General features: G+C 40.0%; 1 protein-coding gene across 1 annotated transcript; it reads right to left on the bottom strand.

The window, feature by feature from the left end:
* Nucleotides 1-2,541: 2,541 nt before the first annotated feature.
* Nucleotides 2,542-14,753, bottom strand: LOC135262899 (uncharacterized). The gene is made up of 2 exons (XM_064350280.1): nucleotides 14,269-14,753; nucleotides 2,542-6,098 (listed from the first exon to the last, which is right to left on the bottom strand). Exon 2 carries the CDS (start codon nucleotides 6,087-6,089, stop codon nucleotides 3,696-3,698), a length of 2,394 nt encoding a protein of 797 aa, XP_064206350.1. The 5' UTR covers nucleotides 6,090-6,098; nucleotides 14,269-14,753; the 3' UTR covers nucleotides 2,542-3,695.
* Between the last annotated feature and the right edge of the window lie 1,717 nt (nucleotides 14,754-16,470).

The following is a 16,470-nucleotide window of genomic DNA, read 5'->3' as shown; positions in this document are numbered from 1 at the left end:
TTTCACATTAGCAAGTCTCATGCCGAGCCATGTCATTAACGAGTAATCAAAAATTTGTAACATTCTGAGTGTGCACATATTGTCATAGAGTGAAATGATTCACAGAGTGATGCTGTTCATGTGGAGAGCAAGTGAGTACTAACGAGGACCGTACAAACCCACACAAAGCCAATCATCTCTGTAAAATAAATGTGTGGTTGGTGACTGGATAAATGAGTCCTATTAAGAGTGAGCAATATTGTACGTTCTGACCAGGAAAGGAGAGTAATAAAAGTGACCGCCGCATTGCAATATTGTGTTGACTCTTGTGGAATCACACATGTTGAACTAAAAAAAATGAACCTTTTTTTTTTTTAAAGAACAAGTTCTACTTTGCTCACAAACCACATTTATGTACTCTCAAACCACAATGTCTTTATTGAGGTTATGGCTGCTCGTTAACAGAATACATGAGTAATAGAAAGCATGGGTGTTTTTAAATTTTATTTCCATAATCAAGCACAGATTGTAAAATCACCGCAGGATGCAACACGAAGGAACTCTTCACATTTCATTATGTGCAAAATTAAGAGTTTCATTATTCAGTTGAAGTTCTTTGCTTCCAAGATGTTCTGATACACATGCTGTTGAAATTTCAGTCATAGGCACTTGTGTGAGTTTTTCTCAAAATACGTCTTTGGCCAGAAGCAGAAGTAATGTTCCATGTGATCTGCTCCAGTTGTGAAACATCTCTTTGTGTTAAGAGTTCACATCAGGAAGAGATGCGGGAAATGGCAATGTCAGTGTCTTAATGGCTCATTCAGCGTTGCAGAACTGGATTGCAAACAGAGGCAATTATCCCACCCCAAAAAGTTGTCCTCACAATTGAAGATTGGTAATGTTATTTTATGAGATCTGTAAATAGAAGTGTACATTAGAATGGCAAGTGACTGCAATTTTAAAAAAAAATAATAATAATAATCTTTACTCTAAAAATATGAATCCAAGCTATATGGACACATTGGGCTTAATCAGCCTGTACAAGTTCTTTTTAATTATTTAACACTGAGCTAGGTGTGTGTGCGTGCGTGCATGTGTGCGTGCATGTGTGTGTTAGGGTGTTTGTATCACAATCTTAGTTAGTGCAAAACCATGGTCTAAGCTAGCTTTGTGTGCAAAGTTGTTTGTATGTATTAGTCTTTCAATTAGAGTGAAACAAATGGTATTTAAATAGTTTTATGTAATGTATAAATGTAAATAAATGTATTAGCAAGTGTTTTGGCATACTTTAAAGAAGGTACAAATGGTTGCATACAGTCCTAAACAAACATACGCTTTTTCATGAATGTAGCATTAAGGTAGTATTAGAAACGTTCAAAGTACAAACCCAATGTACATTTGGCAATCTAACATGACAGTAATGAATAGTTACACAGTTTATATAACTCAAAGTTGTAGAGGACCCTTCACAGCAGTGTTGCAACAGAGCACTCTGTTGAATCATTTTGCCACATAGTACAGTTTTAGAAGATATGACAATACCATGAGGTCAGTTATGACCCACTCTAGCATACAAACAGTAACAACAAGTACACTGCACAGGACAATAGATTTTAAATGCTTGATTTATTATTTATTATTCATAATTAAATTGTATTAAGGAATTGATAGATAAACCAATTAATACCAAACACAGTATACTGAAAAAATGTAAATAATGTCATTGACTGACAGACCAATAATTCAGAAAATTTGAATTATGCATTTGTATTTTCAGAAATATGTGTACTATAGATAAAACTGCTGTTTCAATTAAAATCCATGCTGGAATGTTGACTAGTGACTGTAGTCACATTTAACTCCATTTTGCACATTTAACTCCATCCCCTGTTCTGATTGACACAATTGTATTACCTGACTTCTTATTTACCTTAATAAAACGCATCACTCTTCAGTAACATCCACAAAATACATCTTCAGTGTTCACCTGGATTCTGGCAGTATTTGTAGCATTGTTATCTACATTTACAAGTCTATTCAGCTCTCCCTCAGTTCAGACAATCAGCGATATCTGTCTGAGAGCAATGGTTTATTTGCACTTTCATGGATACTAGTACATAAAACAAATATTGGCTCAAGCAAATACTGAAAATATAAACTTTTCTGATGAAAACCTTGGTCTGAAAAAATTCTTCTGAAATCTGCAGTGTGGCCTGGCTGCAGTAAGGGAGACCACAAGTCTGTGATATCAATCACAGATACAGTGCTTTTCTTCACGTGTAATCCAGTCATCTTGAGTGATGGGCAAGAGTCATCAATACGTTCATGTTGTAGATGTTTGGATCTACAAGAAATAATAAATCCTTGCAGTTGTCACTCAAGGCCCAGCTGTCATAATATGACATGTATTAATAATATACAGTATTACGTGTCTGTGGCGTTCAGTTCCCTGGTCTGCGATCAGTTCCCTGGTCTGCAATCGCTTCCTCCAAACCCGCCCCCTCCCCCGTTCTGTGATCCATACATTCAACCCCTCCCCCCCCCCCCCACCCAATCCATGGTTGTGGCTGCATTCTTGCTTAGGGCCACCAAAACGCTAGATCTGGCTCTGTATATTATAGCGAGCCTGTTTCTGGCTGGGTTTTTAACAATCATTGAGACTTGTGGCATGTCATTGCGACTTTGCTTATCCTAATTCCTGCTGAGATCATTCCCCAAGCTTTTATGAGTGCGTAATTCTACTAAGTGTCCAGCAATTTACCCAGCACTGCTGTGCACACTTCACAGTTTGCGTGCACAAGCAATTAAACTTTAGGTCAAAAAATGAGACCACATTTCCCATTCAATTTGCATGTGTGTGTGTGTGTGTGTGTGTGTGTGTGTGTCTGTGTCTGTCTGTTGGTGAATTTATAATGTGTTTGTGTGCCATTGGCTTTTAGTGCAGCAAAGCCAAATGCGAAATATTCTGTTCTTTAGTATAATTCCTTCAGCAGTTTTATGGCACTTTGTAGTTAAAGTGTTGTTTTAAATGAATGCTGCTCTCCCACATACAGCTGCAGCAGAATGGCAGTCTCTTGACACGTGGAACAAAGGGAAGTGATGCTCTTGGACCTGCAGTATTATGGGACAGACTGACCACATACAATGAATCACACATCATTGTAGCCCACACATTTTCCCCGCATAGAGTGTAGACCTAAGTGGATGAAATGAAAGGAGAAATGCTAATTGGATGGACCCTCTTGATTTGATTGTCAGTTCCTGGGTGAACCACGTGGAAGGACTGTGACACAATCCTGATCTCTTTGTGGTTATCCTGACTGTCAGTGTGTGGTCCCTTTATGGTCATGCTGACCATCAGTTTGTGGTCACTTTTGATTTAAGGGACCCCCCTCCTCTTGGTCTCGCTTGTCTTGGCTTACTCTTGCCTCATGCTGCTTGCTACACATTCTGTTTCCATTCCCACATATTCATCCACTTTTAACTTGCATCTGCCAGAGATTTCGGAGTCAGTAAGTTTGTTCATTTCTGGTGGCGGCCTAAGCCTGAGCCAGTCCCATGTCACTCCTGCATCTGTGCATTTAGGGAAAAGATGCTTTTCCAGTATCTGATTTGATTTCTGTGATGCTCATAGTTTTCGTTACTTTTTTTAAGTGGCCACTGTCCGAATGGTGCAGCTGTTCCTGGCTCTTGCAATTGTCCACTTACGATGTACGCTACACCAGGCCTGTCTGCATGTGGATGTGCAGTGGGTAGGGGTGGTAGATGAGGGTTGGCTGATTTTGTGCAATGTAGTAGTTGTTGAAATTGTGGTCTGCCATGTAGGGAGCGGGCTGGTAAAAGCAGGTGATGTTCGTGGTGTTGGGAATGGCATTCTGCTCGCCCAGAACCTTGAGGGCCAGGACAGTGATCATGTTGAGGGTCTGCCGCCGCTCATGTCCCATCAGGCACACAGTGCTCTCATTGACCACCCTCCTCAGAGTCATCAGGTAGTCATACTTGCTGGACTCCTCGCCAATGAAGTGGTTTCGCAGGTAGGACTCAATCTTGCGCTGCTGCTCGTGGACATCGGGGAAGTCTATGAAGAACCGTGAGCACATGTATCGTTCCAGGGACTTGATCTCCGTCTCGCTAGCCGGCTTGAAATCCCGCACTAGCAGGTTGCTGTACTTCAGCAGGCCTCCACCTCGGATCTCCTCGGGGTTGCGTGTTGCGATCAGACGGTAGCGCAAGTGTTCCATAGCCTGCTCAAAGTCACCGTACATGCTTTCTGCCACCACTGTGATAGTAGGTAGCTCCCTGGGTGGGGACAGGCCCGGTGCTGATTGGCTCATTGGTGTTGTATCTTTCTGAGAATCCATTGGTTGAGCAGAAAAGTCTGGATGCTGATCTGCAGGGTCTTGGTGCTTGTCCCCATATTCTGGCTCTGCTCGCTGAGGGAATGTCTTTTCCATGGCAGGTTCTGGTTCCTGATTCCTGGCGGGTTCTGGTTCCTGGTTTTGTAAGCATTTTGTCTCAACGTGATATTCTGTGTCATGGGCTACAGAGGTTTCATTCTGGAATAATACTGTTTGGACTTGACATTCTTTGTCAAGTGAAGTGTTAGTGTTTGACTGTGGTGAGATTATGTTACAATTTAGCTCTTCTATTGGCATAGATTCATTTGATTGTGCTTTAAAAATTATTTTAGGAGGATCTAATAGGGTATTAGTAAGAATTGGGAGTTCATTCACTAAAGGTGTTTTTTTAGGGGAGGGCGGTGTATTGATCACCTTCTTTGACATTTTCCTAGGAGGCTTTGGTGAGGAATGCTTAAGTACAACCATTTTAGATTTTTTGCAGGTTTTCTTTGGTGGGGGTGGCAGTGGATACTCAAGGTGTGAGATCTGGGCTTCTTCAGTAAGTATTGTGCAGGGTTGAGGGTGAGAGTGATCACATGGTACCGTAAGTCTTCCTGGTTCTTCCATAACTGTGCTTTCAATGGAGGATGGACATTCATTGAGAGTGTCCTTTGGACTTTGTTTTTGAACTTGGACACTATTTCTGGAAAGTTCTGTATGGGCTGGAGTTTCTGAGCTTGGTGGTATGACTGTTTCTAGAGATTCCTCAGTTTGTCCATGTGCTTCAGGAACTGAAGTCTCAACACCTTTTTCTAAAAGGGGTAAAACATCAAGCTGTACCTCTGCATCTGATTCCTGTAACTCTACTTCAGCTCCTTTCAGGGACTCTAGGTCCTGTCCTGGCTCCTTAATTTTTGTCACTTTCCCAAGCTCCAATGTTTCCGCTGCTACCTCCATTGGTTGAGGCAATTCATCTTCTTGCAGAACCACCTCTTCATTTTCACATGGTCTTTCGTCCAGGCTTGGGAGGTCCTGACCTTCAGCTGGCAAATACATGGCTTTGTTTGTAGGTTTTGTTTGGTCAAGAGAGGTGGATGGGGACTCCTCATTTGGAGCCACTTGACTGCTGCTCTTGACTGAAGATGCTTCTTCTCCCCACGTATGACATTGGGCCACCTGCTTCCTCTCTGCCTCCAGGTAGGACTCAAGCATACGGTCCAGGATTATCTGAAAGGAGTCCACACTGAACTCAAACTGTCGACGGAGAGAGTTAACAAATTTAAGTTCCACATTCTTGCCACGGTTGTTGGAGAGTGAGATAAGACTCCAGCGGTCATGTTCATTGAAGACCTTGACCATCTTCTGCACATAAGCCTCCTTCATGGTTAGGGCAGTGATTTTATCCTTGTTAACACCTTGGGGTAGGAAGTCCAGCAGGCAGCCCAGCACCACTTCCTTGATGATCTGGAAGTCCTCCTGCCTGGGTAACTCCACACCAAAGATGATGTCCAGGTCCTTGTAGCTAGTACCATTCTCTTTAACCAGCACATGGCTGGCAGTGGAGCCATTCAGACGGACATCCCTCACCTTGATCTCTCTCTTCACTAGCCTGTTCTTCACGACATGGATGATGTCCTTGGGTTTCACCTCCAATGTGGGAAAGTTTCCCCTGCCGTGAATGGGGATAACCTCAGTCAGGACTTGGTCTAAGGTCTGGACTTGCTTCTGGGTCAGGTTGTGGAATCGGCGGTCAGTGCTGAGCTCTGCCATCTTCACCAGCTGTGCCAACAGGTGACAAGGGAGAGAGGTAGGAAAAGCTGTTAAAAGCAAGGTGGGCTAGAGTCTAGTTTCTATAGTCTAGTTATTCTTTCACAAGAGTACAGAATGCTATTGTGCAAATCAGCTTTCACAATATGATTACTGTGCAGGATTGACCCCTAGCTATAGCTGTGAATTTAAAACTTTTTCATTTTCAGCTGTATCTATTTTTTTCTCAAACCACGCACTACCTCCCAGCCAAACTTCTGCACTCTGGTCAGTTTTTACCAATGTCAGAATGCTTCACGAAGACCTGTGTGGATGTAGCCAGAAGAATAGCCAGAAGAATGGAACTTCTCAAGCCTAAAACTTTTAATATAATGCTGTTTGCAGCAAACTTTTTTTTCAGTAGAACATGTTTCTCATGGTATTTGAAGGCAGTAAAGCTGCAAAGTTTTCCCCAATGTATTCCTATGGGTGCCGTGTCTGAGGATGAAACAAAGAGGTATCAAACTCAATTTTTAAGCGATCAACAACATTTTGGTGGTTCAAAACTACAGGCCCTATCCATTAACAGTATAACAATTTCACATGCACAGTCATTCATCAGTCAATAACTGTACCGCATACTTTAAAATCAATTCTCTAACGGTGAAGCTACACTACAATCGGCTGTTTGTGGGCGTGTCACCTATTTTTGACAGACAGTTGTGTTCGTGAAATGTTGACCGGGTTTAATATCGTGTTTCATATTCATTGTCCTGTCTGAATAAAAATCATTTTTGCAGTAACCTAGATCTGAAAGATGTTAGTCAGCTGCCTAGCTAGGCTGTTTAATGTCTAGCTAGTGAGTAACAACCAACAACAAAAACATTGTCTGGCTAATTAATTCAAAGTGAATGGAGGCGGCGCCGCCGCGCGGCGGGGCCGCGTATAGTGTGGCTTCACCGTAAGGCCTACAGTAGCGTTAGTAAAAGCAGTCCTCCACTGCTGTTGTATAATCTAAAGCATGATGGTACATTTAGAGCATATTTGTACTCTTGCGAGAATTATTGACCATTCTACCCAAGTTAGTATTATTAAGTCTTAAGAGACTCAAATAGATTGAAAGGATTTCCCCTGGTTTCCAGGAATATTGTTAGTAAATCAGGCAGTACAAGGCACAACAATGAAAATAGGGCGCGTGCATTATTTGTTGTTTAAATGTCATTAGATTCCCCATGGCTCCTGGATACAGTAAACACACACACATTGTTCTGAAGAATTTGAGAACATATGTTCTGAGAGTTTGAGCTGTCATAAATTCACAGTTTGTAGACAGAGTTTCCTGCATGCCAGTGCTGATATTCCATCACATATGGAGAACGGAAAAAGGAGGGGACAGATAGAGAAGCAGGGAGAATCTTGCATAGTGTCATGTGAACTTTTAAACACTATACTATTAAAATTCACTGTATGCTGTAATTTTGTTGATCATTAGTAATTACAAGAGTTGTTTCAAAGTAGGATTGAAATTGATAAAATAAATTTTGCAGAGTAAAATAAATTTAAAAAAAGTTAAGGCTGCTCCTGGGTTCTAGTGCATGGATGGGCCCCATGGCCTGGTACTGAATCTGGACTGTGCCAGTGGCAACTGTGGCTGGCAGCCTCGCAGGGCGACACTCAGCTATCTCCAGCATCCCCTTGAGAGAGAGGGTTTCAGCCCTTTTAGATGCTTGTGGTTCACCTGTCGAGCTGCTGCTGCATATGAAGTGTCTTTTTCTAAATCCCGTCTATTTGAGCCCAACTTGGCAAATGCTGTGTAATAAGAAGTGGCAGCAGCATCCCATGCTTCCGGGGAGAGCATGTGCTTGTTTGTGTTCTCCAATGTGCTCTCAATGGAGGTTGCGATGAGCATTGCAGTGTGCGCATAAGTGGGCATTCCACATTAAGGAGCAAAAAGGGGGAACACAAAAAAACAGTACAAAAGGTAACTAGAGGGGGATTGTATTTGCGCAACCTCTGTAGACAGTGGGGTCCCAAAAGGATCTGTTGAGATCTCAACTTTTTTCTATTTACATCAATTATCTTGATAGATCTTGATGAAAAATTGTTAGTTAATAGATTGGAATCTGTATGTCTCTCCTAAAAAAAGAAAAACAACTAACCCTTCTCTCCCTTTATTTTGCAGGCCTAGAAGAACACACCGAGAAGCATGCCACATTATTCTAACTTTGCATCTCCAGCTCTAGTGTTGTTTTCTTACCGTGCTAAATGCACTTTAAGTCGCTTTTGCTAAAAGCACTTGCAAAATGACTAAACTGTTCATTGTAATTTAAACAGAATCTAGATGTGGACAGACAACTGGCAAATGAGTATAAATGTAAAGACTTGTAAAATGTAAGACAGTTTTATTTTATTGCAGGAGCAAAATTAAGTTTTCCATTTGAAAAAGACTTTGCAACAGTAGGTGATCAAAGCCTCTCGACATCTATGCAATGTGCTGTAGTAAATGGCCAACAGGATGCTGTGATATATAGCGAAAGGTATTGAGTATAAATCAAAGGAGATTGTGTTGTTGCCTTTGTTGGACCACACTAAAGCGTATGGTGTGCATTTCTCAGTAGTACACGGTAACAATGACACTGAAGCTCAAAGGGCAACAGAAATGGTCTCTGGTATGAAATGTTAAAGCTAAAACTATTAAGATACAAAGAGGGAATGTGACTGAGGTTTAACTGGTAGCTACCTAGCTATTCTTCTGATGATTCATTACAACTGCACACTAGTGAGCAACCTTCTATGCAGTGAACTTATAGTCTAATCAAAATTTAAAATACCGACCAATAGCTAGCTAGCCATCGACATTAGCTATTGTTAAAAGTTAACTACAGTAAACGAGCTAACTGCTAGCAGTTTCCACTCACGACTGGTAATTTTGAGATTACCAGTCATGAGTGAAAAATGTTTACTTCAGGGGGTAATAATGTGCAGGGTGGGTGTGGGATGAACCATTTTAATGATTTTCTTTACATTTACTAGCTTGTTAATGGTGAGTGTAACATCAGTGATGAAGACAGCACAAAAATTAACCACCAAAATCTTCCTGGTAATTTAGTCCGGTAGACTAGGTAGGCCATAGTGCTACCGGGTTTCGCTACCGAAGCCTATTCATGACTCAATATAGCTACATGATTACAAGGTAGGCCCTAAAACCTTGGACTACTATTGCAGGCTTCGCCTAGCCACGGGCTTGTTCTGTGGGCCTGCAGCTGGGTGGTAAGATAAAATGGTAAGATGAAGAAATATTATTATTATGTAACCTGGCCCTGAAATAATTTATGAAATATTGGGTAACATTGCTTAGGAATAGAGCTTGTTTAATTTCTGTGAGCTAAGATAGCCAATATTGTTTGTTGTAGCCACTTGATATGAATACTTTCAGCAGCAGGCATAGATTTTGAAGTTTTAATTAATGATTTATAGGCAGTGCATTGGTTGTGTGAGTAACTTGATATTTTTGTATGTTGAAAATGTGTTTTTATTGACATAGATTACTGGTCCAGAAGTAAGGATGCTGAATGCTTTCTCTACTACTTTAAGATAATCAGAATGAACTCTGCTACACTCCTGCTACACTTAGATATCTGGTTATCAAGAAAACATTCTGCAATACGCACTTGTGTTTGGGTTTTTTCTGAAAGCATTGCTGGACACACACCATTATTTGTTATTATGCGGCTGGTTTCCAAGATCCAAGACAAGACAGCTCACTCCAAAAAATGTAATCCGTTTCAACGAGGTTCCCCATTAAAGTTTAGGGCATCCAAGCAGACTCCCTACTAATGTGAATTTGAAACACAAGGCACATTTCTCTCCATAACACTGAATTGATATGTTCTGTGCTAATTCCCTTGTTAAACCACAACAGAGAATGTGAAGCTTGACACCACTGTAGTGAAGAAGAAGAGCAAACAATGCACAGCAGCCCATCCCAGACACATTGCAGCACATTGATTCTCTCACTCTGGAACACGCAGGGTTAAACACCATGAGTCATTGCCGGTTTGACGCATTATTCATCCCTGCATCATTGATTTAAAAAAAAAGAAGAATATATAAATGCAAATATATGTAAAATACTATATGAACAAATTTAATTGTCTTGCAGTGAACTGCCCTGGCTTGCCAACTGACCGCATGCGTGTCAGTGAAATTATGGCCCAAACAGGAAACAGTAACCATGACAATAATTTTTATCTGCCTATTTTTGGGTAAGTTGGAATGGTTGAACATCTCTGCAGAGTGAGTCAGGGGCGAGGTCTCCTCTGACAGCAGAGTTCATTTCTTCACTCACAGTGCACGTCCATTCCCTCTGAGGCAATGCATTGTCGGAGGAAACATCCGGAACACCGTTGTGAAGCCCGGTGACAATACCGGAGGCTTCTGAGCCATATTGCCATTCATGTTTTTAAGACTAAAATCTTGATACGATGGAACTGGCTCTCTGGATAGTGGAATCGGTGAGATTCTTTCCTAATGCTTATTGGGAGTTGAAGATACACCGTGTCACAATGACCGCGTGACATGATGACATGAAACCCTCTCCATCGCATAGACTTTGATGTCATTTCTCCGGGGAATTGGATCTGGAAGTGCACCAGAATTTTACCAATGCAAGCACCCTCAGCATACAGCACAGAAATATAGTAGTATGAGGGGAAAAAAACCTTCATCTGCTTCTTCACAATCAATATTATTATTATTATTATTATTATTATTATTATTATTATTAACAACTATAATAAATAACTATTATTATTATTATTATTGTTGTTAATAATAATAATTCCTATTATTAATAATAATGGGAGGTAAACAGACACATCAGCAGTGCAGCCCACACCATATGTCTCAGACCCCTAATGCCCTTATCTCACACCTTTGCCCTTTGTAGCAGTGCTCTTTACAAACCCCTCATTCTTTTGAGATTTGAGCCCATTTGATCATCATTCCCTATGCACACCTCCTTTAGTAAAGTATGGTCCATCCTGAATCTCAGGCACCTATAGTTTGGATCTCTCCACTACCATGTTTGGTACCACCATATCAGAGGTGAAATGGTCATAATCTGAAGGAACAGAAATCCTTTCTGGATTCAAGGAACTTGACCTCTGCCGTGATTAAATTAGCATGTATAACATGTTTAAAATTGGTTTAAAAGGAGGTGTTTCACTTACAAATAATTGCTCCAGGCATTTTAACTGTAATGTGTAAAGACATTGTCAAAGCAAATGAATAATCACAATGTTTGAAGGGAGTGCTGTTTCTGAGGGATGGATTGTATGGATTATTGAATTTTATTAAATAACACTTATAAAGGGATCATTGTTTATATAAAAAGCAGAACTTCAGTATATTTCCCACCATGTTCCAGCTGGCTATGTGCCCATTCATCATATAAAAAAGAAATACAACTAAAAGTTTATTATCTTGTCAAGCATATTGCCAATGTGTTATTTCCTGTTTTAGTAGGCACCAATGGTTTGTTGGCTGTGGCTAATTCATTTTATATGCTTGTCTGTGAATTAATCATTGACTTTGCACCTGGTGACATGCAATTAAGTAGATGCTAATTTCCTATGCCTAAGTGATACAATTAAATTCACCCAACACTTTGATCTATGAATGTAGATTAAAATTACTGATGAATATAGATTGAGGGATATCCATTAAGGATATCTGTTTTTTTTTTTTTTTTTGTACACTGCTATTCATTTGGTTCCTTGCTACAGATTGCTCTCTTGTTTGCACTAAATATGCTTTGTGAGATTTCTGTGAAGCCTCATAGCTCTGTAAGCTGTACAAGACCATGTAGAATCAGTGACATCAAAAAGAGAGATCCAGCCAAATGTAACACGGTCAATAACGTTTTGTACACTTCGCTGGAGTTGCCATTTCAGGTTTGTACACGCGCGATTCAGTCTTGTACCGTGTGCCAAAAGAAGGGAGCAACGCGTTAGTGCGAAATATTTCTAAAAAGTATTTTTATGCGAGGTACGTAAAAATTGCGGAAGTAATTTTCGGATATAAGACATTATTTTTATTTGCAATAAAATCAAATCATACTAATTTTAAGCAGTCATCTGTCCTTGAAAAGTTTGGTAGTTCGAGTCAATTTTAGCGGGGATTGTTTGCTCGGTGACCAAAAAACATGATGTCGCAGTCTGTATAAATGTACTGTAACAGCTGTTTGAAGCAAAATATCATATGCTAGGCTTATTGTTTATTGTTTATTAGGATCCCCATTAGCTAACGCCATCTAAATCTTTTTGGGGTAAACATTATTACATTTATACTGACTGTCCCTCACATATGGTCCTGCTCTGGTCCTGGCTTTGAGTAGGATCATATGTACCCTGCAAGAGTTGAATTAACACTGGACAATTTACTGTGCAGAACGCACAGATTATTAAAAGCAAATGTTTACACTATAACATAATTGTCAGATATGGTGGGCTAAATATATCAAGTTTACAAAAATGTGATGTATTTGTAATTCATTGCGCTATTTTAATAACATTACTGAAAATTATAATATGACATATTGTATAGGCCTACATTAGGTTTTGATAATTTACGGACGCCAATGATCTGCATTTTTGTGATCCTAATGGCCATATGCTGACCCCGAGCCGCGTGGGAGCGCTTGTGTGAGGCAAAGCCGCGAGGGAGGCATGGACTTTTTGGTCGCCATGCCTGGCACATGCCAGAGCATGCCAAGAGCAAGTTACGTCATTTCAGCAAGTTTGCACGTGGTGCCAGGGCTGCGTGCCAAACGATGCTGCGCGATAGGTTTCCCCGGGTTATGCGCAAAGGTTAGTCATCGTTAGCATTATGGCAATGCTTTAGAGCTTACCAAAGAAAAAATAGAAAGGGCTCCGCAGGGCGGCAATGTTGGAAATGTGGCGATGCTGCAGGATTGTGTCTCTCTTTTAACCCCCCTCCCCCCTCCCCTCTCCTCCCTCCCCTTCTAGCTTGCTTCCTCTCCCTCAAATAAGCCTGTATGACTCATAGCCAGGAAAAAACCGAACCCAGATGCGCTTTTCCACCTGAATTTCCCCCCTTTTATATGCACCTAGAACAGACGGGAGATAAACACAACAGTCAAGAAATGGTTAGTCACTACTTTTGAATTCACAAAGTGGACCTCAGTCAGACTCAGTGTGGAGGTGAGATGAATTACTTTGCTCTGATATTGCATAGTAAACGTTTATCGACTGTTTATTGTGAAAACGGAAACCTATAGTGAACTATTATTTTGTGTTACATCCAAACTTTATCAAAGCATACAAAGATTGGATTGGCTGAAAATGTTGGCTGAATAAATAATTAAAGCAATACAAAGTATCTATAACCCACAAAATGACCACTGATTGCTGTAAAACAAAGTCTTCGGAAGCCCTTTGGAGAATATATTGTGTCTTAAATGCGAGAGAATTCATAACCATTGCTTTAGGAAAGATCTTTAGGATTAAATTCAATTCTCCACCCATACAAAGTCATCCTCATTGCATATAATAAAAAGGAATACATTTTGCTCAAAATGTGAATGAAAAAATAGAACAGCCTACCCCAAAAGCATAATAACGGGAATAACTAATTATCAAATAAGGCAACAAACGATAAGCCACCAACTACATTCTGTCAGGTCGACAGAGAAGGCGCCTTGCTTTAGCAATATAGGCTACTGTAACATAAAACTTTTCCAAGAAAAAAAATAACTGGTTCAGATCAATAGGTAGGATTTCTCTAACAAGCTTGCATTATTCCAAGAGCGTAACAAATACATCTCTGGTTCGATTCGAATTTGTTTGTAGGAGTGATTACGTTGAATACCACTTCCCCAGTAGCATCTGCAAACAAGAATGCAGCATGTTCTTCACGCCCCTAAAATGTAACTGGACATGCAGCCGTTTGATTATTTTAGCGGCGCCCAATGTAATCAATATTTTATTAATATAGCTAATATAGTTATATTAGCCGAGTAAATTTCATGTCAGTACGTCACTTGTCTCTATGGGCATCCAATCCTTATTGTTTACAGGTGTGTCAAACTTCTGCGTTCATCTGAAGGCTGTCGCGCACGTCTCATAACGCACAGGAGATACTGATAGAAATGGGTGCTTAGCTAATATAGAAAATAACTCACCTCAGAATATCAAGACTTTTAAGCACACGCCAAAGAAATGTCCGACTGGTACGATCCAATAGGGCTTCAAAGTCGCAGGTGTTGATCTCTTGGCACAGTCAGGTAAGACCGAAGCTGAAGTTCCGTGCGCAATCGCTGTTCAAGCTTCGGGTGCTGAAATGAAACTCCTAAATATCTGGGACTGTTTTCTCCCAGTCAGACTCTGTAGCGTAAATCAGTTTCCATGGCAACATGGCGTCACGATTTTGAGGTAGTCCATATTGTACAGTCAATGCACAACAATGGTATATAGTCTATAAGATATGTATAAACAATTGTTGTGGAACTCATTTTAAATTATAATGTGTGCAATCGTGTCTACGTTCGTGCAATTCGTTATTTAAAGTATATTTTATTGATTCCCTGATTTGGACATGTGTGTCTGTACGGTTGTATGCTGGGTGCATAACATCTACACCGATTAGCCACAACATTAAAACCACCTGCCTAATGTTGTGTAGGTCCCCCTCGTGCCGCCAAAACAGCTCTGACCCGTCGAGAGTTTTTAAAATCCTGTGGAAATAATTCACCCTCTAACAATTTCTTAGTTTTTTATAGCCCTGTAGCAACTATTACTAATAACTACTAATAATAATGCAATCCATTTCAAATTGTTTATGTAATAAAAACCAATAATGTAATAAGTAGTAGTAGTAGTAGTATTAGTAGTGCACTTTATTGATCCCGGGGGGAATTTGCACTGTTGCAGCATCAAAGACAACAAAGTAACACAATCAGATACAAATATACAGTAGGTACAAATATATACAGAAATCCAAATATACCAGAGGACACCTTCAGAGGTGGAGTCCATGCCTCGACGGGTCAGAGCTGTTTTGGCGGCACGAGGGGGACCTACACAATATTAGGTAGGTGGTTTTAATGTTGTGGCTGATCAGTGCATATGCACACATTTTAAAATAATAATTACGACCTAATGGCACTCACTACTTTTTTAGCACAAAGGATGCAAGGAACTGTTCATTTGTAGTTAAAGAAGAGGTAGTCCAACAGAAATCTACAAAATCAGGAAAAGTACAAAACTGCAAATTCATGTTAATTCAAATACATTAACATATTACCAGGCACCATATTTTATGTCTGGTACATGTTTCTTTGATTATGAATAATATTATGAAAACACATCAATATCTGAGGAGTGAGTAATTTCATGTTTTGGTTTTAGGCAATTAATTCATAATGCTGTGGAGATTGAATGCTTCTATCCACAGGGCTGTTGGCTCTAAACCCAGATACGAATGTATAACCATGTGGTGGGGGCGTTTGATTCACCATCATGACACTTTCTGCCCTGTGATCCCATTTCTATCTGTAATCCTTTCTGCTTTCCCCCTGTCTGAATAAAGTGAAGAATACGTAAGGAGGGTTGATTGTCTACTCTCCGTAAAATATATACAGCTAAATAATTGTATTTAATTCAAGTAAAATAATTAACACTGTTGAAACAATGGGAATTCATCTAGGGCACTGGAGTTGAATATGTTACCATCTACATGCAAATGCATGTTTGTGCATCTTTGATGCATCTACTCTGGTTGGGCAGAGGATAATCAGAAAAGGGATTATATGAGAATATCATAAATGCCCATTGGTTTTGTTTTCTATTGTGACAAAACTGCCATGTTTGAGTGAATGTTTCCCCTGTAGTGCTTTGTGTAATATTTAAATTGCAAACTGTTGTAATAAATATGTTTGGCACCTACATAGACAAGCCTGGACCATCCCGTAAGGCTTCTACTGGTAGTGATATGAACATATGAATAAGGCATATGAATATATTTCTTTTGATTATGACAAGCCATATTTACTTTTCTCTCGTCACATTTTTAAGTGGCACACTGTTTTAAATCAGTAAGAAATTCTTCTTTCAGTCTCTGACTTTGAATACAGAGACTGATTAACTTACTAGACAAAGTTAAAGGGGCCTAGGAACATCTGAAATCACAGAGATGTTCTAGTTTCTTTTTTTTAAGGCTTCCAGTGTCTGCAGTACTCCAAGTGTGCATACTGGTGAAGTTTCTTAATTTGATTCTGAAATGACACCATGTGATAGAGATGATAACAAGTATTGCCATAGCAGTTCCAGTGGAAGAAAGGGCACTGACCAATAATTATGAAAACTTATTTTATGATTCTTAATAT

This window comes from Anguilla rostrata, chromosome 9 (assembly GCF_018555375.3).
Source record: "Anguilla rostrata isolate EN2019 chromosome 9, ASM1855537v3, whole genome shotgun sequence".
NCBI lineage: Eukaryota > Metazoa > Chordata > Actinopteri > Anguilliformes > Anguillidae > Anguilla > Anguilla rostrata.
Note: the sequence above shows the minus strand (reverse complement) of the source record. Positions and strands in the feature narration are given on the sequence as shown.